Source organism: Zonotrichia albicollis, chromosome 5, assembly GCF_047830755.1.
Source record: "Zonotrichia albicollis isolate bZonAlb1 chromosome 5, bZonAlb1.hap1, whole genome shotgun sequence".
Classification (NCBI taxonomy): domain Eukaryota; kingdom Metazoa; phylum Chordata; class Aves; order Passeriformes; family Passerellidae; genus Zonotrichia; species Zonotrichia albicollis.
In genome coordinates, this window is record NC_133823.1 from 20,884,289 (window position 1) to 20,909,708 (window position 25,420).

General features: G+C 43.4%; 1 protein-coding gene across 17 annotated transcripts in view; it reads right to left on the minus strand.

Moving 5' to 3' along the window:
• Positions 1-25,420, minus strand: part of EPHA5 (EPH receptor A5) — a 195,789-nt gene that overhangs the window by 130,103 nt on the left and 40,266 nt on the right. For all 17 annotated transcript variants that reach the window (XM_005484643.4, XM_005484639.4, XM_005484642.4 and 14 more), the window contains exon 3: positions 21,085-21,748. In XM_005484643.4, the coding sequence (XP_005484700.2) occupies positions 21,085-21,748 (664 nt within the window). The remainder of the gene's footprint in view (positions 1-21,084; positions 21,749-25,420) is intronic.

Below are 25,420 nucleotides of genomic sequence, written 5' to 3' on the forward strand. Positions count from 1 at the left end.
CCAACACCCTAAAAACACACCATTTCATAGACTGCATTCTGTGAAACCACTGACATAAAAAGGTCAGGTGAGGAAAAGCCTCACAAGTTGCTAAATCCCAAGGATTCTCTCACTTTTTTTCCTCCATACTGAAGGAATACATAGTCTAAAACTTACTCTTTTCCAAGATGAACCTATATTTAACATGTCTAAGCCCATGTCTGGCGTCATGTCTCTCACCAAGCATGGATGTTGCTGTCTCCCTTTTGGCTGCTTGACCCACACAGCACCCCTTCCCCAGTCACTATGTCCACCTTTCTCCAGGGAGACTGGGAAAACCCACTGAACTATGTGTTTACTGACCACTTTTGACAAATACTTCTTGTTAAAAATTTATCAGGTTTGCTCTACTAAGCACCACACACATTTTTAGGGATGTGAACATCTTCCCCTCCTGCCAACATCCCTTCGACCAGAAGAAAGATAAGCCAGAGCATGGGTTAACACAAAAACTGCAAGCTATATTTAACTCAGGCTTATAACATTTTCAGCATGAATTCTTTATGTCCCTAGTTAATAAGGTAGGCTTTCTTGAAACAAATCAGCCTGTATTTAGTTTGTTATTTTCCATGAAAACAAAGCAAAAAGAAAATTAGTGCTTTTAAAAATAGACCAGAAAATTCTGGTCAATCAAAGCCTGCAGAGAAGATAAACTCAAAGATACTTTCAAGTAATTATACACTGCACCTAGCAACCTCCTGGTTTTCAACACTTACTCTCGATTCTCCTGTGTTATATCTTATTTCACCTTCAGCAGGATCCTGCAGTAGTGTATTATTCAAAGCAGTAGCATGACTGTTGTTTTCAATGCACTAGGTGGATCTGGTTATTTCACAGACTCTTCTTTTTGCACTGACTCACAGCCATAATGGATACCAACATCTCCCAAGGGAGTTTTCCAAGCCTTGTTAACAAATCAGATAGCCTTCCCTTTCCTTTCCACAAACTTACCAAGAAATAAGGAAAACAGTTTCTACTTCAAGGCTGTTTTACCAATTTTATTGCTGTGAGAGGTGAAAAGAAGGTTTATGTATTTCTTTCAAGGTGAAGGTCTCTTGCTGATGACATGAAAGAATTGATTAAAAATAAATTAATGCATAGAAGATGTTTAACTTCTCTCTAAAAGGGTTGGCCTCAGAGACTGACCAGTTATCACTGGTTGGAGAACACCCAGTAACTAAAAAGTTTGTTACAATCTTGCAAGCAACCTGGTAATATTTCCTGAAGCCCAGGCACCAACAAAAATAGCTTCCTCCAAGAGGCTGACTTTTTCAAGGGTACAAATGGATACTTCCTCAACTCCAGGAAAAATTACAAGCGACATCTCCTGTAAAAAAGACAGGGCATCCTCAGAGGCCCAGACCACACCCACACTCTTCACTCGCAAGAGAGCTCTGGAAAAACAAACTCACATGCTTTATAATATAATCCATCCCTCATGCAACTCAAGCTGTCCCTTCCCTCCATCACTCTCTGAGGCTCATATCATCATGCACCTCCTCCTCAGCAGCTGGAAGAGTGGAGTTTTCTCCAGTCCCACTCACTCAGCTGCTCATGGGAGGGCGCCCAGATGCTAGGTCCTGCCACTCCACCCATCCGAGCTGCCTGGGATGCTGCTGGGAGCAGGAAGGGTGTTACATCTCCTTTCTGCCTGCACACACAGAACAAAACTGCCTGTTGCAAAAAAAAAAAAACAAAAACAAAGAAATAAAAAAGGCATTGATTCCACTTGCCAGGGAGCCTGGTGACACTGCAAACCTGATCCCAAGGCAAAAGGCAATCTGCATCCCAGCACATTAGCTACTCCTGATGTGGATACCACAGAAAAACTTCAGTGCTGCTGGGGGCTCAGAAGTGCACAGGAAGGGCTGTGGTGTGCAGAAGGGGGTTTATCACACACCCTGGTGCATCAGGGAAGAGGGATAGGGGCAGTGGAAATGCTAGGAATGACTGGAGGGGTTTCAGAAAAAAGCAGAGCCCGGCACAAGGTACCAGAGGGTGAGTGGGAGGGAATGAGAGCAGACATGTACTCGACAATTATAGCTGCATTTCGAGCAGCTCCGGCAAAATGCGGTGGTGTGTGTGACAGCAGAGAGGAGAGCCAGAGGCACTGAGGAAGCTGAGCTTCATTCCACCTTGGATCTCAAGGGGGACAGGGGCAGGAGGCAGACACAGGAAGCCAAGGGAGGTGGTGAAAATTAAGAATCCTATTTTTGTACCTTAAGAGGCGCTATGGGTAATTCACTTCAACATGCACTTATGGTGCAGAGCTCTTCACACACCATCTGGGGGAGGAGCTGCATGGTCTCCACTCCTCCATCACCATCCCCAAAGCAGAAACCTCCCTGAAACATCATCCCCTCTCTAGCATTGCTCTGCTCCAGCAGCACCACAGCACTTTGTAGCCACTCTCCCCTCAGTTTTTTCCTTCCCAGACCAGAATTTTTATAGAGGAGGTCACCAGAACCAGCAGAAAACGTGCTGGTTGACAGAGGCCAAGCACCACAAAGCAACAGAACATTTGCCACAGATAATTTATCACAGCTACACAGTGGCACTGCTGAGAGAACGCACACACCGACTTTTGCAGTCTCTGTCTTTTGATTATTAAAAGGGCCACCAATTAGCACATAAATTGAGCTGTGAATACTGAAAGGGATTTGGAAACAGTAATAATTAAAGAGCAGGACAGTAACTGGGCTCTGAGCTGCCCCCTCATCTGCCCTGGCCTGCTTGCCAAGCTGCTCACACACGGATGGAAGAAAAGCAGCAGTGCTCATTAACTGTGCTGTGGTGCTCGGGAGCATCCGTGCCCTGCCAGCCCCGAGCCTGCAAGCACACAGGCTCCCTGCCCTTGCGGGGAGACAGTGTTTATTTGCACTTCTCTAACTCCACACAGCACTCAGTCCCCAAGGAAACTCCTCACCTCCACCCCCCAAAACACCTTAGCATCCACAGGTATTCCCTCATGTCAGCTAGATGGTGGGACCAAACCCTGAAAGGGAAGGGGTGATAATGCCAGGAAGAGGAAAAATGCCAAAGCTCAGCACCCCACCCAGCTTTCCCTGTGTCAGCCACTGACTAATGAGGAGTATCTAATGGCAAACGATGTTCTCAGTCCTTAAGCTGCTCCCCAAGGAAACTGTCAGCATCTTTTATTTACAGACTGACGACAGTCCCTAGGGAAAACAGTGCCGACTCCTCCGTGGAGCACAGGAAATGTATATCTCTTTAATCACCGCAGCACTGATTCATCTTCAAGGCTGGTGCAGCTTCCGCTCTTTGTTGCTCTGAAGCGACTGCAGTGATACAGCTCCCCTGTGAATACCACTGCCTCTCAACTACAATATTTACTATTAGGATGGCTAAATACACTCACTGACATGCAGGCAGCTCCATCCTGACTCCAGGGGCAAGGTCCCCTCGGCTCTCCCATACAAGGAAGCTTAGCAAGGAAGGGAGGAGGAGGAGGATGGACCTGCTGTGCACTGAGTATAAATGGTGACAGGTCCACAGAAATGAGTATGAGTACTTTGAATGAGTAAAGTTTGATAAAGAAGTCACCAAGACTTCCATGCATGTTTCATATATATAAATTAGAACACCCATCAAGCAATGTTCTCCCTTCCTCATTTGAAACCCATCAATTTGATTACTTGCTATAAAAACTACCTTTGGCTAAAAACAGGGAAAACTAAAATAACACAGGAAAAAAAAATAGACTGGAACTTATTTAAGAATTAACATTTGTAATCATGAAAGCAATGACATATTTCTACTCCATTTAGCACTGCATGATATCTCTATGTGCCAGGCTGATGCAGCTTCATCTCCCAATGCCTTGCAACCAGCAATATCAAGTAGGGGCATGGATACACCCTTGCTGACAAGATCAAAAAGGATATAGCCAAGTCCACCAAAACAGGAGCCAAAACCACACAGGTAAGGCTTAAAAGAGAGTAAGAGTCAAACCCGTGAACTCTTTCACACAGGTTGTAGGCATCTAGAGCACGACAGAAAGGCTGGGGTTTTTCTGTGGTCCTACAGAAAACTCAGGGCAATTAATGCCATGTATAGACTCTGCCACATCAGCTTCCTGGTCACCTCTGATGTTAACAACTTTTAACAATAAAAGTGAGAGTCCATCAAATTCATGCAGGCAATAAACAGCTTTGCAATTAGTGTGAGCCAAGCTCCCTTGAAAAGAGGTACATGCTTGAGAGAGACAGAGGAGCCAAGCAGATTTATATTGGCTGTTTTAGCATTAAATCTCTTCAGAGCTTTTAAAAACATTAAACTGAGACCTTATTAAAAACTCGGTATTTTTATTTCAGCAGATTAATGACACTTACAGTACTAAATTCAATCTGCAGTTTCAAACACCACCAACAAACACAGCTCTATCTAAGTGTAATTAAAGAACTAGTCATCATTTTGGAGAAAATTTCTGGAGGCACACCAGCAAGCTTGATAAATGAAAGGAACTCAGCCTCATATGGGAATTTGAGAACGTATATTTCATTATTTTTTTCCTTTCTGTGTACAATGAAATATCTTGATAGCATTACATTATAAAACAGTTTAACTGAAAGGACGGAAGGCTCACAGCAGGATTCACTTCTACATGCTAATTAATTATCACTTATTGGAGACTTTGCACTTGTATGTTTTGGCTGCAGAAGCTGCAAGTCTGAGAGGTTTTGTCTAAACAGTAGATTGCCAGTTTTGCACTAAGTCAGGACGAGCTTTTGTTTTCATTTTTACTTGAGGGGAAGAGATCTAGTTCTGTTGTCACAGAGGCAGCATGCACGGATTCACTTTCACTCTCTTTTCAAGAGATAATTAAATATGTAGGAACACCATGCTCAGTGGCATGCTATTTTAAAGCAAACACTGGAACATGTATTCAGATCTGGTGCTTCAGCAAAACAGAAAAGGCCACAAATTACCCTTTTTAGTAAGTCAGTAAAAAGCAAAATATTTAATCCAGCCTGATCCAGAAGAGAAGATACAGATAACTCAGTAATGTACTTTGTAGTGGAATTTCTACATTTTAAAGATCTCTTATTTCTCCAATAGCCTAGGACATAACAAAGTAAATACTCATATTGATGATGTTGTCCCGCCGCTAGCTTTCCTAACCTAGTTGAGAAAATCTTGTAGACTGTAAGAACATCTAATACAAAATGTAATCAAGTGTTTGACTGAGCTACAGTTGAAATCCTGGCCTACATATATGGAAAAAAAACCCCTCAACTGTAAATGACAAATCACATCGCTGAAGCTATTGCCAGGAAAGCAAGTCACTAAGATCAGCTAAAATACAGAAGACACATGCCTACACTCACTAATGAGAAGGAATAGCAGTCATGTACCTGCACAGGCATGCACTTTAGAAAGTACGCTATGAGATTGGGAAGCCTGATTTTCCACTGGATGATCCATGATTATGGCAATTCCTTTCTTTTTTTTGCTCCCCATTACCAAATGAAGGTAATGACATCCCCAAGGTACAACAGATATCTGATCTGGTGACAAAAGCCCTGGAAATTCCATCTCAGAAAGGCAAGTGTACAAGAAACATAACTGAGACTGACTACTCAGTCTTTTTTTCTTCATCATCACCCACAACTCTCTCTTGTGTTTGAAGAAGCCTTGTGTTAGTACTACTAACATTGATGTTGTTGCTGTTTTAAAGCCCAGGAAAACCTACATTTCCTTATTGCCTTTTGCAAAACACAAACAAGCTATTTACAGCAAAACCTGATACTTTTTCCTTAAGAAATAAAGATTCAAAATATTTCCAAACATGGTCATTTTAAAAACATCTAGGGGACTTTGATTTCTTGCTGCCATTAGAAAACAAACTATTAAAGCAGAGTCCAAAACAAAAAAAAAAACAAAAAAAACAACAACAACAACAAAAAAAAAGAGGATAAACCTGAGTTTATGGGGTCATTTTCATTAGCACCAGCACCACATCCTTCTTTAACAAGAAGATGTAATAAATTTATCAGATATAAAGACAAGGGAAAGATACAACAGAGATACACAATGCCTACCAAATGCCACATCACTAGGTTGCTGAGTGTGCCATGTCCCAAACCTGCAGCTGCTGGGTGGAACAGGCCTCCCATCCTTTGGGCACAGCCTCAGGTACACAAGTTGTTTGCATGTTTAAGGACATCTGAAAAAGGCCAACAGGCTGGTTATATCTGTGTGGCTGAAGCAAAGATGATGGGCTTTTTCCCTTCCTATGCACACTCTCTGATTTCATTGTTCTTTCTTTACTCATGGTGTCAGACAGCTGTGGCAATAAATAGCTTTTTCTTGCCTTCAGACTCACACACATATAGACCCAGTGCTCCAAAACAGAAATATAACTTTTCTCTGGAAAAGCTATGGCTTTTGTTCCATTCTGGTACAGACTTAATGGCACTTTTCCCAAGCAGTGCTCATGTCATGTAAACCTAAGGAAAAGGAGAGGAGGAGGAGGAGAGGGAATGAAACTCTTCTATTATTTATCAGCCACATAGTCTAGTGTTTGCCCCCACAAGCTATTTCAGAGATCTATGGATGCAGCATCTGCAGAAGATTTTCTCTCATTAATACTTTTAGCCATTTACAACACAACACAAAATTCACACACCACTGAATGCTGTGAATTTTTGGGTTTGTCCTCAGAAATTATTTGAAACATTAGATTCCTTTGCCATTATGTCGTAACAGTGTGCTACAAAGTAGGATCTATACACTGCACATTTATAAAAGCTCATAAGTTATTGATGTGACTTTTAAAGACTAAGCTGATTAAGCCATTCCACTTTTGGTGATTTATATAATTATACTTTATGTACGTTTTACTTATTATTCTGTTGCCTACAACCAACTTTTAAGGAAACATTGCGTGTATTCCTTTTTAACTGGAAGCAATCAGAATTGCTCTACAAATGCACTTTTACACAAGAGCAGAGGTCTTGACAAGAATCTCAACTACTTGTTTCAAAGCAGTGGGTAATAATCAGGAGAAAAGAATAATACTCATCATCACCGCTTTACAGTCCTGTGACTGCTCATTTGTTTATATCACAACAGCATCTAAGTCAAAGACCACAGACATTTGCCAGTTGTTTGACAGATAAGTGTAATTTGGGCACTTATCCACCTGCCTGTTCTCCCTAAAAAGCTGTTTCCAAACTGCCCCAGAAAGCCCCGGACACACCAGGGGTACTCGCTTTCAAAGCATTTGTTTCTTTTCTGTTATCTGACACAAATCAAACACTGTGTTCTGCATTCCACTGTGAAAATCCTGCCCTCGGATTTCCCCTCCATGCCAGCTGGGAGGAGGCAAGCAGAAAAGCAGTCACCTAAGCTGGCTCCTCCTAAAGGGAGAGTCGGGAGGAGAGAACAATGCACATACAAAACAAGAGGGGCAGAAGGGAAGTGAGTCAGGGTGCCGGAAAATATTTACTTGCAGATGTGAACACAAAGGAATCTCAAGCATTCCTTGCCTGAGCAGTGGATTTGTTGCCACAGGCTATTTAAGGTAGAAATCTGCCATATTTATCCTCCAGCTATGTCAGTTCAAGCTACTCCCCCAGGGCCCTGACAGCACAACATCACTTTGCAAGACTCGCCCAGCTGTCCAGGGAGGCGAACCCATCTTATGTTAGAAAGGAAGTTCATGCCTAAATCCTTTTCAGGACAGCAAGAGAGATGAGAAAAATTGCTAATGATCTTGAAGCAAGGAAGGCAGAAGCAGGAAGCCTAAGCCTTCTAGCTCCATCAAAATTGCTTTGTGTGATCTTCAGCAAGCCACCCAGTTTTGTGTCTCAGTTTTGCCTCCTAATGCCCATCCCACACACTTTAATGCACATGTGTACAACTGACAGAAGGCTGGAAAACTCTTCCAGAAGTGTGAAGAAAGGGTAGCCAGGGTGAAACATCAGAGCTTGAAAGCAGCAGTGAAACAAGTTTCAGATATCTTTCAGACTAACACTATTCTGTCAGTAGGTGTGGTGGCAGAGAGGCATCACCATGTTCTCCAAGTGCTGCTCCGGTAGCTATGCCAGGCATCTTCAACACAGTAATCTCCAGATATGGGATTGACTCAGACTCCTGAATGCTGGACAAAGAGGGCAGCAGGGCCCCAGGGGTGAAAATGAGCAAGGATCAGATGAATCAGTTCACTGTGTAACTCCTCCTTCTTTACTCTTCTCAGTGGACACACTGCCACCTGAGGATGAGGTAGCGCTGGTTTCTCCAAGTGAGAGAGAAAGGCCAAACCCTCTGCACCACAAACACACCTTGCAAGTGAAAACCACACTTGCTAGACCTTCTGCAAACCTGCCAGCCAGTGCTGACAGCTGCAGCCCACATGGTACCTACCTGGAGCAAGGCAGGGACCCTGGCTCTGCAAAGGAGCCAAGAGCACCTCATGTTTAGCCCTCCTGCTTGAAGGAGCCCTGCTGCAAAGAGCCTTCCCCTGCCACAAATGTCAGGAACTGAGATGCTGGAGTACTGCAAGCGGCCACAGTACCATAGCAGCAACACAAGTTCAGTGCTGCACACCTGCAATGAAATACTGCTGATAATTAGCACTGAAAACACTACTATAAACAACTGCACTACTTGTGTCACCAGTGCTATCCCCAGTTTGGGGCAGGTTGAAGACAGGCATTAATAAAATCATCTTGTAGCTCCCATGGTCCTTCAGGTTTATGCCCAAGCGAGCCAGGAGTTGAACATTAAAATTATAGTACTTTTGACACCTGAAGTATTTTTTCATCAGTATCAGAGTGCCCAGATAATTTATATATCACAAATATGATTTGGCAGGATTAAATTTGAAAATGATATATCAAGAATTTGTTAATGGAAGGGAAAACATTTGCAGCATACAACAGACCAGTAGAAGAAAAGCCTGATTGCTGTGATGAATAATGCATATTGCCTATGGTACTAATTAACCTTGTACTCCAGTAAGATATTATGGAACAATAAGGCTAATCTGAATGTGGCCTGACACTCTTCCCAATGGCATCTGGAAATCAGTCTTTGAAACATTTAAAATTTGAATTGTTAAACCAGAAGCCTTTTCTCAATAAACTTTCAGGAATATTTTTGTTTCTCTATATTCACAGCCCATGCTGTTTTCATGCACACAGGCAGTGCAAAACACTGAAGGGGACTCCACAACCAGAGATGTTCTAGCTTGGCTTTCCATGGGCCCTCACCCACTTGCCAGAAGCACACAAGCAGTTAACAGGTGCCTCTCACTAAATCCCTCAATGCACACTCAGTCCTACAGAGAGAACTCAGTGTGACTGTTGGGCTGCCTCTGCTTCTTCCCAACCAGAGTGGCAAAATACAGTAAGCTCAGTGGAAATGAGCACTACAACTTTAAGGAGGTGCTTTTATGCTTCCAACCTAGAGCAAATGCCTTCACCTGAAAACATTCATTCTTGTTTGGGCTAGTTTGTCTTTTCTTGTTAAATACTTCTTTTTCTTCTTAGCACAGAGCTTCACAAGGTATTGAACACAGATGCCACATTGGAAGCATTGTGGTTTTAGTTGTGTGCACAGTGCTCACAAACTACAGCAAAATGACTTGCACATATCTGAATGGCTGAAGACACAGAAGGAGTCATGCACAGGGATCTTGATAAACAATAAACACTTTTGTGTCAGTTTACAGAGTCATGGAATCAAGCCGCCAGACAACACTGGCCAGTGTTTTACACACCAAGGTCTGATTTAGCATAGTCTTTTACTGGGAAAAAGACAACGAAAAATGAAAACTACAACAAAAAACCAAAAAACAAACAAAACCACCCCAAACAAAACCCGAGCCAAAGAAACAAAGCAGGACAAAAGAAGAGGCCACTAAATCAAATCAAACAGTCCCACAATATTTCAGAAGGGCAGGATTTGGCAGGGAGCACTTCCCCCCATCTACCAGTGCACTTAACATGCTGCATTTCAGAGCCAGTGCATGACCCAATGCCTTCACCATCAGGATGACACAACTCGTCAATGCCATTAGCCACGGTCAGAGCCCTGTCAATAACAGACTCACACAACGATTCCACTAGACCCTGAGCACCAGATTTCTAGCTGGCAGCCATCCCACACACCCAGTAAAAACACACCAGGAGATGTCTGACCTGACTGCTGAGTGTTACTGATGCATCCAGGAGACAAGAGCCTGAAGACATCAATGGTGAGGATGCCAAGTGCAGAGCTCTTGCTCATTGAGCACACAGCAGCACCTTAGGGAAGGCTTCCTACAATGCACCATGTCCTGCAGCCAGGCTCAGGGGCTGTTATGCCATTTTGAACTAGAGTGAGAAGCAACTCAAAATTTCTTCCTTACTCTGCTCAATGGAGGAGAGTGCAGAAACAGGTAGATGAACTTCAGCCTGTGTCCTCCTGCATTACATGAGAAAAAGACAACCACAAAATGCCAGAAACTGTTATTTGGGAAGTGCGAAGATCAGGATCACACCATTTGCTGACAAATAGGTCTGAGTTATACCAATTATCATGAACTAAATTTCCTTCCTATAGGCTGTGTTCTGCTGGCAGTCAACACGACACTTAATAAAGATCTAGGCCAGGAAATAATTTAGTTAACATATCATAAAGGATTATCATCTCACTCCCACCAAAATCAATGATAAAATCCCCACTGACTACAAAATGCAAAAGATCACGCTGCAATTCATTTCTGCCAGGAAACCTGCAACCAGATGTATCAGTCTGGCAGCACTACCCTGCAGCAAGGTCTCTCAGTGTTATTCCTGCCAGGCTCACTAGTGCAGGCACCAACAGGATGGTTTCTTTCTCTCTCTGGTACTAGCCAGACTCTCAATCTGGACCAGAATGCCTGTGCACATGAATGATCGATGAAGTCTCCCGAGCATAAGCGTGTCTCCACATCTGCCTGTGTGGGCCCACGCTGCCCTGACCCAAGCCATATCTGTAGGCATTATCCCTGTCTAAATTCCCTGCTGACGGCTTTGTTGAAGGATGCTGCTGCTGTCACAACACAAGAGCAGGTCCTAGCTGCTGTGACACTTCATTTGTCTGGGCAGCAGCAGTGCCTGGAAGGATGACTGCCCTGTTTTAAAGGAAGTATGCAAGATAATCAAGGCCAGCTAAGCAAACTAGTTTTGACACATTAAATCATGCTTGAACTGTGAAAGCAAAGAAAAATAATGTAAAAGCTCTTCTAAAAAAAAAATACAAATAAATAAATAATATGGGCCAGTCTTGTGCCCAGGGAGGGGAGAAAAGCTTTTATCTGAGCCTGACTGAGGACATCAGATGGGCAGAGAGGGAAACATTATTTTGCAAGAAGACACCTGCCTTTTTCTTCATAGGTTTGTAGCATTTCACTTCTATAAAGAGTCTCTTGCTGATCATGTGCTCTGGCAGTAAAAGAGCATCAATTGCTCAAGCAAAAATCAGACTCAAAATCAGCTAGGACAGGAAGAGTAAAATCACATCTTATGTCTGCTTACCCCTTACCACCACACTCATGTGCCTACAAATGCCCTGACCAACATCTGATTTGGTACTGGAGAGTCCCATGATTATTTTTGCTACAGTACTCTGTGAGCCTTAAGCTATTTTTGCCTCATATTCCCTCTGCAGGCACTTTGCTCTAGACATTGCAGCCTGCAATGACAACACTCAGTCTGCTGCCAGTCAAGCATTGCAATGCAGGAAATCCCAGCAGCACAGGGTCACAGGGCATCTGTGGACCTTGGCAATTATATATGGCATCTCCCCATCATCCTGGACCTCTTCCTCCCTGCTGTGAATTTCTTCCAGTAATTAACATGCCCAATTGCCTTGGATTTATACTAATAAAACACTGGCTCCTGTCCCAAGATTCCATCATTGCTGTCGCTTCTTGAACCTGCCAGAGCCCCAGCAGTAATGAAGCCCACACCCCTAGCTCTATTACTGCCTGGGCTGCAAGCTCTCTGAGAAGCACTTTGGAGCTGGGAAGCTGCAGCCTGCAGGTGCTTCCACCAAATTACAAATTAGCACATTCCCCATGCTCTGCAGTAATTAAAAACCTTCCTTTCCAGACAGCTTTCGAAGGCAGCACTGTGACCCCTGTCACCACTGCAGTGGGATGACAGACTGCCCAATCTGGTGCAAGCCCTCTAATGTGTAATTTGTGGAATTAGTGCTGTACCAGAGCAACTCCCAGCCCGGGCAGGAGACAGTGATTTCACCTGGGTAGCAACCATCACTTGGAGTTCAACAAAGATCTTGTTGGCTCCCTAGACAGGCTCCCTTTATTGCAGTAATACCAGTCACACACATGCAGACAGTCCACACACTGGACAGCCTGCTGGGGCAGGGATGCTTTTTTATATACATGCAGAGTGTCTGGTAGTCAGTAATGCTGATGTTTTGGTAGTGAAATGAACCCCTGGGTAGAGATGTATTCCTTGGCACAGCTGCCACACTAGGCAGAGCATCTTGGTGATGTGAGAGTCCTGTTCAGAAAGTGCTCCTCCAGGCCAAGTGGTTTTTTGAAAGAAAGCATCTACCTGAGGTACAAAAGCAAGCCTTTTGAAATGACAATTTCTGTCCAAATTCCATCTCTAGAGGAATGTTAATTTCATTGTTATTTCCCAATGAATCCACCTGGAGAGGAATGATCTTAAAAGGGCTTTAGGTTAGTCTAAGGGCATGAAAAGAGCACATGAGATCAAGCACAGCACTGATATCCAAAATCCTGGTTCAGGCTCTAGTCTCTGAATAGCACTGAATAACTCAGTCTCCAGCCCAAGTCTGTTGTTTGCAAAACCAGGAATAGTGACTCTGACCTATTTCACAAAGTTAGTAGTTATAGATCCAACAGAGAAAAGCCCTCCACATGACCTGGAAGGTGTTTTAATAGTCTGCATTAACTGTTTCTTTCCTCAAAGTGAAAAAACTCACTTCTCAAGTGGCAGCAAAACTACTCATAAGCCGGTCAAAGCCTGCTGTGAGGACTTGGCTCAGGATACCCCTCCAAGTGTCACTGCAAGAATGGGTCACATCTCAAGCCAGCACCACCCCCAGTGCCACACTGGTCAGGCAAACCTGTCAGGGAGGCTGAGCCCACACCATCACTGCCACAGCAGGCTCTGTGAGGAGCATGAAGATGCAGACGAAGGTGCTCTGCTGATGTGGATCCTCTCCCACCCATCCTGCTTCCAGGAAAGTAACTGTGGGTGGCACGAGGAGGCATGCAGGCAGGGATAGTCTTTTTTCAAACCCCCCAGCCAGGGAGCTTGATCTGATACTGCCACTTACTACAGCTCTTAAAGCCTGAGTTTTCAGGAGAAGGGAGGTAGAATTTTTCTTGGCATTAAATTGATTGACTGTCATTTACAGTGAGAAGAAAGTTGTCATCTCAAATCCCAGTTCTTCAAACTTCAGCGGTATTTTTAAGGATATAAATTTATAAAGACAGGTGTATGAAAGAAATAAGGGACACCCACAAGCCTTGAATTGCCTCTTTTGTCTTGGTTTGTTTGGGGTTTTCTTCTCTAATCTGTTTTGTGTATACATTTTGGGGTTTATGTAATGCCTACCCCTCTGAGTTTGCTCCAGTATTAAAAACCTCTTAACCACCCTGAGGGAAATCAAAAATGGAAGCTCATCAGAACCATGTTCAATACAACCTTAACCCTGTGTTGTTCATGCATACAATTCTGTCTATACTAGAATAACTTCTTCAGTGACAAAAAATGAACAATCTTCCAGCAAAATGAATGGGTATCTCTTTTACCATGAAAAGCAGATTCAACTCTTTCTACAGATATGCGTATTGTAGTTTCACTGCTCTTACTTCATTCTACTGAACACTTACCTTGTAAAGGATACAAGTTTATTCAGCTAAGGAAATAAAATAAAATATAAGCTGTGAATCTGTCCATACAAGGCACAATTGTAGCCTGCTTTTGTGGAGCCTGGATTTCAGCCTCAATTTTAACCCAGAGCAAGTGAAAATGGTCAAGATGTAAAGCATGCAGAGAGGAAAGCTTATTATTGAAATGTCAACACATCATTAACTACTGCTAAGTGCTTCTAAATGAAAAATACAAAACCGAAAACCCAAATTATGAGCAAAACAATAGTACCACTTCATTTTAATGCCCCATATAAATTAGGTAGAATGAGGGTTCTGACAAACGAGCTCTAGCAGACCCTTGGCAGTTCAAGTGGTTGCAGCGACCCTTCTGCCACAGATCACCATCTAGGGAGAGTGCCCCCAGGCCAGGACATCAGGACAAGCACTCCACTGATCACATCAGTCATGGGCAAGCGATCCAGTTTTACAGAGCCAGCAGCAGCTTCCAGCGCTGGGACAGAGCGGGCAGCTGGGCACAGCTGTATCTTAAATCCAGGCAAGTAAATTCTCTGCATTGCCAACAAGCATTCATGCACTTTATCCGTAGTGGTTTTCCAGAGTCCTTAATTGTTTCAAAAAACCACAATTAATAAGTGAGCTGTTTCCAAGCCATTCAAAGTCAAAGCTGGCAATCAAAGGAATCTAACCACACCATGGCCAACACTCCTTTTGTCCTACAACACCTCAGCCATCCCATAATTTAATAAATTCCCTAATCTACCAATGGATACAGTATCTTCAGGAATGATAAAACCAAAAAAAGGCAGCATCAAGTAAATATAATTTAGTTATCTAGGGCCAGACTAAAAAGCATACCCTAAGATCTGTCCCAAAATATCTTATGGTTAAGAAGCAAACATGACCTTCACATTTTACACTTCTGAAGCCATTTCCAAACCTTATTTTGTTTGCACTGCTCAATCTACACTTGGTGAAGGGAATAAAGTACTTCTTAACTGTCCTTCTGAAAGGTGACTGCACAGCAGCCAGACTGCAAGGAGCAGGAAGGTTAAGTTGGTCAAAGCAGCAGCCTGAAAGCATCGCTGCAGAACAAGGAAAAGATCTTCAGTCCTTGGGGTTATGAGTATACCAGGTAGTGCAGAAAGTTACAGCTCATTAGTAAAGCACAAACCATTGCACATAGATGGACACCATGCCTCCTACAGAAAGGAGGGCAAATATACCCACACAAACCAAAACAAAGACAGTAATATTTAATCAGTCCTGCTGCAACACAGTTTTGATCTGTGCAAAACATTTCCCTGCTCTTGTTAATTATTTCAGCTGCAGAACAAAACACCTAAATATATACATGCACATACCTCTCTACAGAATGAAGCCCATTCTCCCTTCAGTGACAACTGCATTTTGCATTCAAGTGACTTTCTTTACATTTGAAAAGAGAATACACATTGTGTGGCCAGAAATTCAGCTATTCTGACACTGGCTGGGTTTGTGACTAATTAAAATTAACTAGGTACTTCAGTTCATAATTATATAAACACCTAGCATGCTATATTCCCAGCCAATTTGGTTTTAATCAGAAAAACGCACAAGAAGTATGAATGATGGGCAAAGAACTCCCTGGAGGAGCAACTGTACTTCCAGATTTAGTATTCTCCATATAACAAATATTTCCATCACTGTTTTTCTTGCCATGTAATCACCTCCCAGTAGAACAATTAAAAAGAGATTTTTTTCCTTTCTTTTTATCGTCCCTGGACTTTGCTTGCTTTCCACTCCCCTACGAAGGTAAAAGCACACTTGCCTTATCCACCTGAGTCCCAGCTGGGAAGTCTCCCACAAGACAGGCAGGATTTAGCAGTATGCTGCCTTTCCAGCATAAGTAACGAGGAGGAGAGGGGGGAAGAGAGAGAGAGAGAGAGAGAGAGAGAGAGAGAATTCAGCCAACATGAGGCAGAGAGGCAGGCAAGTTGTGGAATGGACTGAAGAAAAGTTGCCCCCCTACTGCAGGTGTATCAGGCATAAAACCAGAAACACTGTCTGCTCTGGAGCAAAAGACCAAGTTTCAGAATAAGATTACCCGTGCAGCAGCATTTTTCCTTTTCTAGAAATAAGGGGATAGGGAAGGCAATGGCTGAGGTCCTGTGCTGCGTCACCTGAGAAAACCACACATAATATGCAAATACACAGGGTTTTCTTTATTGTGGTATCAGCTGTCTGTTTCATTCACAAATCAGGCCTCTGTCATCACTCCATTTTAAGTCCTCAGTTGTCTCCCAGCCCTCCACAGCTGGTACCTTCTGCTCCTCACCAGCCAAGGGTCACTACCTCTGCCTGCACAGCTGTAAATAAACAATTGCCTCTGAGTGTCCTTCGAGTGGCTCATCAACGGGATGGCAATCACTGCTCTGGGAAAGTGCCTTCAAACAGCCTGCACTGATTGCTCTGCTGTTTGGGAGGAAGATGAGTAGCTCTGCTTCACCCCCAATCAGCCAGCAACAAAATCATCCAGGAACTGATTCAGCAGGTAAACTTCTAAACTACATAAGCTAGGTGTCAATTAGTTTTAATTAAGTCCAAAATAAATGACCTGTGAACACAACATTTTTCTGCAGCCCTTGTTTTCTGTAAGAAACTCATTTCTCTTGGCAAGGGCTCAGCTAAATCACAACACAAGTAATGAACAATCAGCAAAAATAAATATGGTTTTGTAAATGCACTGAGGTATGTTCAGCAAAGTTGATTAAGGGAAAAATAATCAAACAAACATCAATATTTAAGACAGCAGAAGCGCTTGAACATTCTAGAGATGTTTTACCAAAAAAAAAAAAAAAAAATCCAGGTATTTTTTCTGGCAGCAGCTCCTTTCCAAAACCACAAACTATACCCCAACCCATCTTTCCTCCAGCCCTCAGTTTCAATGTTCTTCCTCAGAAGACATCAAGGGTGAAGAAAGATATCACTGAGTTTTCCCCCATTATTTTGTCCACCTCTAACATCTTTAAGCTTGTCTATATACCTGGTAGCTAGCTAAAACCAGCTGTACTCCTTTTGATGTCTCTTCAAGTGGCAGCATGCACTGATTCTCGGAAAGGAGAGTGTCATGACCTCCTGACCTCATTACTCACCTTTTCACTTTGGCTCTCCTTCTGAGGAGTTTTCTTTTCTTCCATTTTTTCTTTACTCAAATATTTAATTTATTTGTGCTTCAGCTCTGAAAAAAGATCAGGCTATGCAAAATCAATTACATTTGCAGCCCACTGGACACTACCAGGACCTCACCACTGCAAAAGTTTTTGGCTCTCATTAGCTTAACATGTCAACATCCCCTCTCTTCCAGTTGCACGGGCCCAACTGTCTTTAGAGGCATAAAAATAAATACTTCTTGCTGCTCACTGAAAACATATTGGGCTGAAGGTGAGGATGAATGCAAAGAGAAGTGCCAGAAGGTGCCCTTGTCAGGATATTCATTTCCTACACAAACCCCAATGGTTTGAGTACTGATATTTACAGTAAGCAACTAAAACTAAAGTTACAACAAAACTCACCTATGCCAGTGCAGGAAGAAGGAAAGCAGAGATTGGGCAGATTTTTTTTTTTTTTTGTCAAACCCCTAAATGGGTAAAGGGAGAAATGCCAGTGGCACTACACCGATTTTTACAGCATTTTCGGATCTGTCCCTCAGCTTTGGTTGAGTATTGCCTGCTAGGGCAGAGACCACTATTAGGAAACTTGAAACTGGCCAAGCAGACTTTAAAGCAGGCATTTTCCTCAAGGGTCCATTCAGAAAGCACCATCTGAACTGAAGCAAAGCCCATAACCATCAGTCCTTTAGTGCTACCAAACCACCACTGGAAACCAGCAGAGAAATTCACAGAGCAACTGCTTAAATTTCTCTTATTACCTAGCACAGCAATATATTCCTGTGAATAATGAACCTCAACACTGGTCCTTTACAAGCATGTCCTAACAAAGTCACAATTTACCTCTAGCTTTCCCTAGCAGTTTCTGATAAATGTGCCATGTTGCCAAAAGAGGTGTAAAAATCCAAATAGTTTGAGTTTTTTACAGTAACTACTACCTAGCTGCCTATACTAATTGACAGAGTGAGCACATTATATAAGGAGATTAGACCATGTCATATTTACAACCTCAGAGTCCCCAGTGAGAGAAATTGCTCAGCTGTTACTGTCAGTGCCTTCTTCAAACAGGAACCCTGCTGACAAGATGATGAATTCAGAACATCATTGCCAATTAATGATTTGTAGGCAGAAGGGATTTCAATAGTTCCCATATGTTTGTGAGGATGACTGGGATTTACATCACCTCTAATAAAAGAGTGTAGCGTGCTCTGTCCAGACGTGACACTAGAGATTGGAAAATGTCATCTTTGCTGGAGAAATTTTAATAAACAAAGCCAGGCTCTTCTGGGTTGAAAATGTTTCCCAAAGCACGGTGATGCAAAAGCTGCTACTGAGTGAAAGCAAACTGGGAGACCGCTTGCAAGATGCACCCAAGTGATTTACAAACCAAAGGTCAGAAGTTATTTAGGTGTTTGTGAAAGCTACACATTATGTCAGCCAGGAGCATGGAGTGCATTTCCTTAGCATCAATCAGACTGTGAAAAAAAAGTTGAGCGTTTACAAATACATAGGACCTTTCTTGGTGTTACTTACTCTGCTCAGGGATGCAAAGTTTAACCTCACTGCCCTAGAAGACAGTCACATCTTTGTGAATGTAACAATAACCAAAGCAGAAAGTGTTTTACTCACATGGGATATCGACATGAACTCCCATGCATGCTGGATACAGACCTCCTGAACTGCCTGAGGCTGAATGCCTCCTATCAACAGAGCATCCTGGAGCCAAGCAGCAGGGAAAGCTTGGCACAATGACCCGGGGTAAACACAGGACATTCAAATGGGGCCCTCAAACAGAACTTGCCATAGGCATTCAAGTCCCATTGATTTGGTGATGGAATTTAGGGCTACCCCACACACACACAAAAAAAAGAATTACTGGTTTTAACACCTCTAGAGCAATAAAGTGATAAAAATCGTGTCTGTAGATGAGATAAAGAGCAGTTTATGTGAATATACCTTAGGAACAGGGCAGGGATAAACCACCACAAAGCATCTTTACACTTCTTAATTATGATCACAGTCCTACCCAACACAGTCATAAATTGAGAGGCCACATACTGCCCCCTCTTAAGAAAAACAAATTAAAAGAAAAACCAACCTAGACCTAAAAACGGAAAGCACAGCTTTTAATCACTAAGGTCTTCTGAAAGCACATCCCCGACTGCCATCTCAACACTGCAATCCTTCTACAGGCAGCCCAGCTTCTTCAATGATAGTCTCAGGTTTCTGGTTTAAATATGTATTTTTTTGGGTTTGCTGTTTTGGTTCATAGTTGGTTTTTTTAAGAGTGGGTTTTTTTGGGGGGGGAGTGGGCTATTTTTTTGGTTGGGTTTTTTTTGGGTTTTTGTTTTTTTCTTATGAGACCTCTAAGTGTGCTTTGAGAAATGTAGCATCAGAGGACAGGACTTGAAGGGTGACTAACAGAGGACTCCTTTCCTCCAAAAATTCTAGACCTAGCACCAGATCTGTGTCTTGTCATTTTGTGACGTGGTATTTTCTGCCATGATTAAGCAAAACCTGGCAGATCTATCAACCAACATCCCTCGTCTGTGGCAGTCTGTATTTCCTCAACTTGGAATAATGTTGATCTTAGCTCCTCCATTGTACAGTATCAAACATGGAGTCAGTCTCTTCTCCCCCCCTCCTAAAAGGAGAAATATCTTTATTAGCACAGGAAAAGCAAAATCAAGACAGCTTTTGCTGCATTGACTACATCTGTAGAAAAAGGATACTATTCTGTTCAAAAACACCACTCCACATGCTGTTTAGTAGAGGCTTCTCCAACACAAACATTTCTCTCAAACATTACATTTTCTCTCCATGTCAACCTTTGAAGAGATTTGAACTATCTTCAGGGTCACAAGCTTGTGGCCAAGGACTAAAGGATCAAGACCACAGTTTGCTGTGGGTATGCACTGATCTATTCTTTGTACTGCACTACAAACAATAATCAGTGTCTGGAGTGAGGTGAAGAGAAAATGCAACACAGACTTCAGCTGAAGTGGAATTCCTCTGCGTTCCCCACAGTATCTATTACAATCCATTATTAAGTGCCTGCAAAGAGAAGCCAATTGAGATGGAACCGATAACCAATACGTATTAATTTTGCAAAGAGCAAACTGTATTGAAATCATTGTTTACCTTCTCTTTTGCAAGCAAATTAGTTTTGGGCTACCTGCTACATATTTACAAACGAAGGGCAAATTTTATAAACAAGCATGTAATACAGCAAACCACAAAATGATATTGTACATTCAGCGTACACTGTTGTTCTTTGTAAATATTCTTTTTAGAGTCTTGAGCTTTAGATACCCTAGATCTCTTGCACAAGGCCTCTGATGATTCGGGAGACTATGCTGACCAGCAGTCGGGCAACTTCAGCCAGCTACTTGTGGGAAAACTTCAGCACATATGGAAGCATTTTTATCAGTGGGGCTGTAAGTTTAACTCTGAACAGCTGAGCAGCTTTGTATTAAATTATTTACCAGAGAGGAAAATCAATCAACTCACACCACATCAAACACCCAGCCCCCCATAGAGTGATAAAGACAGAAAAACACACTCCTCCAAATACAAAAACAAAATGCATCTTCTACAGAGAGATTAACTTCAAACATTCCTGGGTACAGTGCAGAAAAAAAAAAGAAACCGGGCTTCTAAGACTCATAAGGAAAACCTGATACTGAGGAAAAATAACATAAATCTCTAAATGACAGTTAAGACTACAATTGCCTCGTGGACCCAAGAGTACAGTGCTCCAAAGGTAATAGAAGAATGCCAGATTCTCCTTGTTGGCAACACCAGAAGCACCTGCAAATGGGGTGTCAAGTGCCACGACATCCAGCCCAGGCCTCTGGCTTCCTGCTGCAACTCTTACTCAAAGGACGTCAGTGGAAGTGAGAACCTGTCCCACCACTGCCAACTCAACCAGGCCCAAAAGCCATGGAAGAGAAGAAAGCCCAGCTGCCCACCCGCTTGGAAGCTCAGCACAGCGCCCTCCCTGCGAACCCTTACCTTGGCAGGTGTTGTTCTTCTCCTCATAGCCTGCCTTGCACAAGCACTTCCCGATGGGCACCAGCCATTCCCCCTCGGCACTGCAGTGCATCTTGGGTGCCTCCTCGGTCACCGAGTGGTTGATGCAGACACCCGACACCTCCAGGAGCTGCGAGGAATCCGCCCCCGTGATGGTGTCGGGGAAGCGCGCCAGGTTGCGGATCACCGACGGGCACTTCTTGTAGTACACGCGCACGGAGACCAGGGCAATGCAGGCGCCCACGTCCTGGAAAGCCAGGTAAAATCCCTTCTTTGTCAGGGGCCCAACGTCCCGCACCTCCGTGTTGAGCTTCATCACTCTGTCGCCGAGGTCTAACTCTGTGAAGCTCTCATCAGCAGCAATGGTGTCAATCTTGATGTACTGGTTTTCTTTGATGTTCCTCCCATCTTCATCATCAGATTCGAAGTAATACATGTTGAAAGTCTCCTTGCAGGTCCCAAGTCCTCCTGGAAGGCTGTTACAGTCCCTCAGGGTGAATTTGAGCTCGATGAAGATGCGGGATGCCCCCTCATTAGAGATCCAGCTGGTCAGAAGCCAGTTGTTCTGATTCTGTTCCATTACCTTGCATACTTGGTATGTGTGTATCGGAGCGTAGTTTTCATCCACCTCGCCAATTTCTTCCCACTGTATAAAAAGGAAAAGTACTATTTAAAACAGTTACAACTCTCAGCTTTCCCATCTAAAGAGCATCTTGGGCTTCAGAACTCAGGACTTTCAGGGGAAAAAATGTTTTAATTGCCAAGCTTTCTGTACTAGAGGCTTGATATATTCCTGGTAAAGTCAGATAAATGATCCTTTATAAATAGAAAAGGATGCTAGTTAAAACCCTTTGTTTTAGATAGTTCAAAAGTGGGAAAACATATTGCTGGGTTTGTCCACTACTATTAAGTTAGGAAACAAAACAAAAGCATATGGGGCCATTTCTGTGAGCTTTTCCAATGCATCCACGGTCCGTCTGTCCCCATGCCCCCAGGCTCCTTTCTACCACATCCTCAAATCACTGCCCCACATAACGAAAAACACACTTCCACAAGCTATTCTCCCCCACCAAACAGCATGCCAGAAAATCAGTGGAGTGATACACTAAATAAATGAGCCTTTGCTATCCCCAAGTGCACTAGTCAGTGTAGTTCTTGCTCATGCAAAGAGAAGATTACTTCCAATACAGGTTACAGGGATCTGCAAATCTTGAGCTGTTTATGTGCTACACAGGTTTTCAATCAGAGCTTCAGGCAACTTTTTTGCAGTTTTGTGGAAATTGCAGCAACTGTTTGTTCATTTTGTTTTAGCCATAGTGATGCTCTGAAGGGCAGCACTTGGAAGAAATGTTTTTTCCTGGTGCAGCTCAGAGTCAGTAGCATCACAACTGTGCCTACCACAGATACACATTAGAGTTTCCTCTGCTTTTGACGACCTTAGTGTTGCATTACGACATTAGATTAACCGTCTAAGTGCAGCAAAGAACCCAGGAGAGCCAGTGCTGGTTTCAGTTTTGATCCATTCTACTTTTGACCCACTCATCTGCCACCCAACACCTGCTCCATCCTCTGCTCAGCATTGCTGCGCACACCTGGTCACAGCTGCGGATGCAGCACAAAGGAAATGCACAGAGCATAATTCAAAGGTACTCTTGTTTCAGGCTGCATATCTTCTAAGGGTCAAAGGCCAAACTTTTTCTGTGGAAATACATCCTGAGATACTGTTGAGAGTGTTAGCCCAGATGCCATTACTGAAGAGCTGAGATAGAACACCCTCAGAGTCAATGTAACAACAAGATATGTTTTTAAAACGAAATGTTGTTCTCACATTTTAAATTAAAACAGCAGCAAGAAGTGACATGAGAACCTAACCTGATGGTACGGTCAGAAATGAATTACAAACATCACCATCAGAAAAACATTTCTTCTCCTGCCTAGCCAGGGATGTGAAAGTGGGGACTTGTGCAGGAAGACATCCCCATTGTGATGTGCAGAGTCCACATGCACCACCAGTCTTCCAAGTAAGGAACCTAACCCAAAGACATTTTTTCCACGGCAAGCAGTACTTTCATTTGTAAGCCTTTTTTGTATCTCTGGGCTTAAACAGGCCACAACCCTGATTAAGATGTAATTGTCTCTGGGCAGCACCACAGAATTGGACAAAGATGTGTCTGCAGTGAAAGCCACACAGATCTGTGCAGGATTCATGCCTGACTTTAGGAGAGGCAATTAACAATTACCAGGAGAGTGACTGAGAAAAGATAAAAGAAAAGCATGCAACATAGAATAATTCAGCAGCTAGATTTTCTACATTCCAGTAAATAGGAAGGTTTTAATATATGAAATTAAAAGCAGAAAAACACCATCCTTCAACTAGGATGGTTAATTTGAGTAATAAATATACTGTACATATATACTTCCAAGTGAATTTGTCTAACATTGTACTAGTTTCAGGCAGGATAGAGTTAACCCTCTTCATAGTAGCTTGTATGGAGTTACCTTTGGGATTTTGCTAGAAACACTGTTGATGACACAGAGACGTTTCAGTGAGTGCTGAGCAGCACTTACACCAGTCAAGGCCTTTTCTGCCTCACAGCCCATCCCACCAGCAAGGAGGCGCTGGGGGTGCACAAGAAGCTGGGAGAGGACACACCTGGGACAGCTGATCCACATGGCCAAGGGATATACCAGGCCATATGGTGTCATGCTCAGCACATAAAACTGGGGCAAGAAGAAAGAACTGGGGACAGGAAGAATCATGGCATTTGCTTTTGCAAGTCACCATTATATGTGAGGAAGCCCTGCTTTCATTAGGACAGCTGAACACCTGCCAGCCCATGGGAAGTGGTGTTTCCCAGGAATTTCTTGGTTTACTTTGCCTGTGTGTGTAGCTGTTGCTTTACCTATTTTAGTGTCTTTCTCTTAACCCATGAGTTTTCTCACTTTCACCCTTCTGATTTCTCCCTCATTCTCTGCAGGAAAAGTGAAGGAGCGGCTGTGTGGTGCTTAGCTGCCAGCTGGGGTTAAACCACAACAGTCCTTTTGATGGCCAGTGTGGGGCTGGAAGGGTTTGAGATAATGACAGGTTTGATCTGAAGGTGCTAGATTGAAGTTATAGCTGTTACTGTTGTTGAGCTATTCAGTGACTGGGTCCTGGGCTTGCCATGGGGTCTGATTGCCTCACTGCACGCCAAAGCCTGGTTAGTGCCTGCTCCTTGGTTCTGCTCCTTGCTGAACTGCTGACCATCTTACTCTGCCAGGCCTGGCCACATCCTGATGCCAGCAGTGACAGAGCACCAGGCTGGCAAATGCCCAGGCCATCCCTGATGTGTCTGTGATGCTACACTGGACATTCTGCCGCTGCAGTGTGAACTCAAGCTGACAGGAATGTGACCCGGGATTAGTCCACGCGGGAGAGCAGCCCTAAGCAGCTGTGGATCCATTCCTGCTGGAGCAGGTGCATCTCAAAGCATCTGTGTCTGTGGTTATGTTGGTGTTGCAGCAGGTACATCCCTGAAGAGACTGAGACACATAGTCAAGGCTCCACTTTGAGCAGGTAAAATCCTAAGGGACTGAAGTCTGTGGCTAAGTCCAAAAAAGGAGCAGGAGCAAAGAGAGGAATTCATTGCAACATTACCCCATATGGTCTGGTCCATGAATAGGGACTGTAATGAGAATTCCACCCTGCTTACCTGGAAATGGCTGAACACCAGCCAGCCCATGGGAGAGGTAAATTAATTCTTTGATTTGCTTTGCTTGTGCATGCAGCTGTTACTTTACCTATTGTAGTATCTTTATCCCAAGTTGTGAGTTCTCACTTTTACCCTTCTGATTTGCTCACTTACTGGGGGGAGTGAGAGAGGGGCTGTGGGTGCTTAGCTGCCAGCTGGGGTTAAAGCATAATACTATATAAAGGTGAAGTCCTATTTTTGCAAAGGTGGTGGTGATTCTCTTTTTGGTGAAAAGGGAGAGTAACCCTCCGCTTCCCCCAATCCACAGAGGGGTCCCTGCCAAACCAGCCCAGGGGACAGATGAGCACATCCCAGTATCGCCCTGGAAAGACATAATGACTTCAACTTGGCTTTTTTTTCTGGCTGAAGGTCAGAGGATCACTCAAACAACTGCTCACACCAACAAGCATACACGAGTAAGTGTTAACTTCCAGCAGGAAGTGGGGCAAAGCATCTCAGCACTGGAAATGGCTCAGACCAGTTTCATCACATGGAGATGTTTATGGATGGCTGCAAGGTACACAGTAAAACGCTGTGCACCATCTAAAGAGCATTAACGTGTATTTCTTTAACAGAACTGACATTGA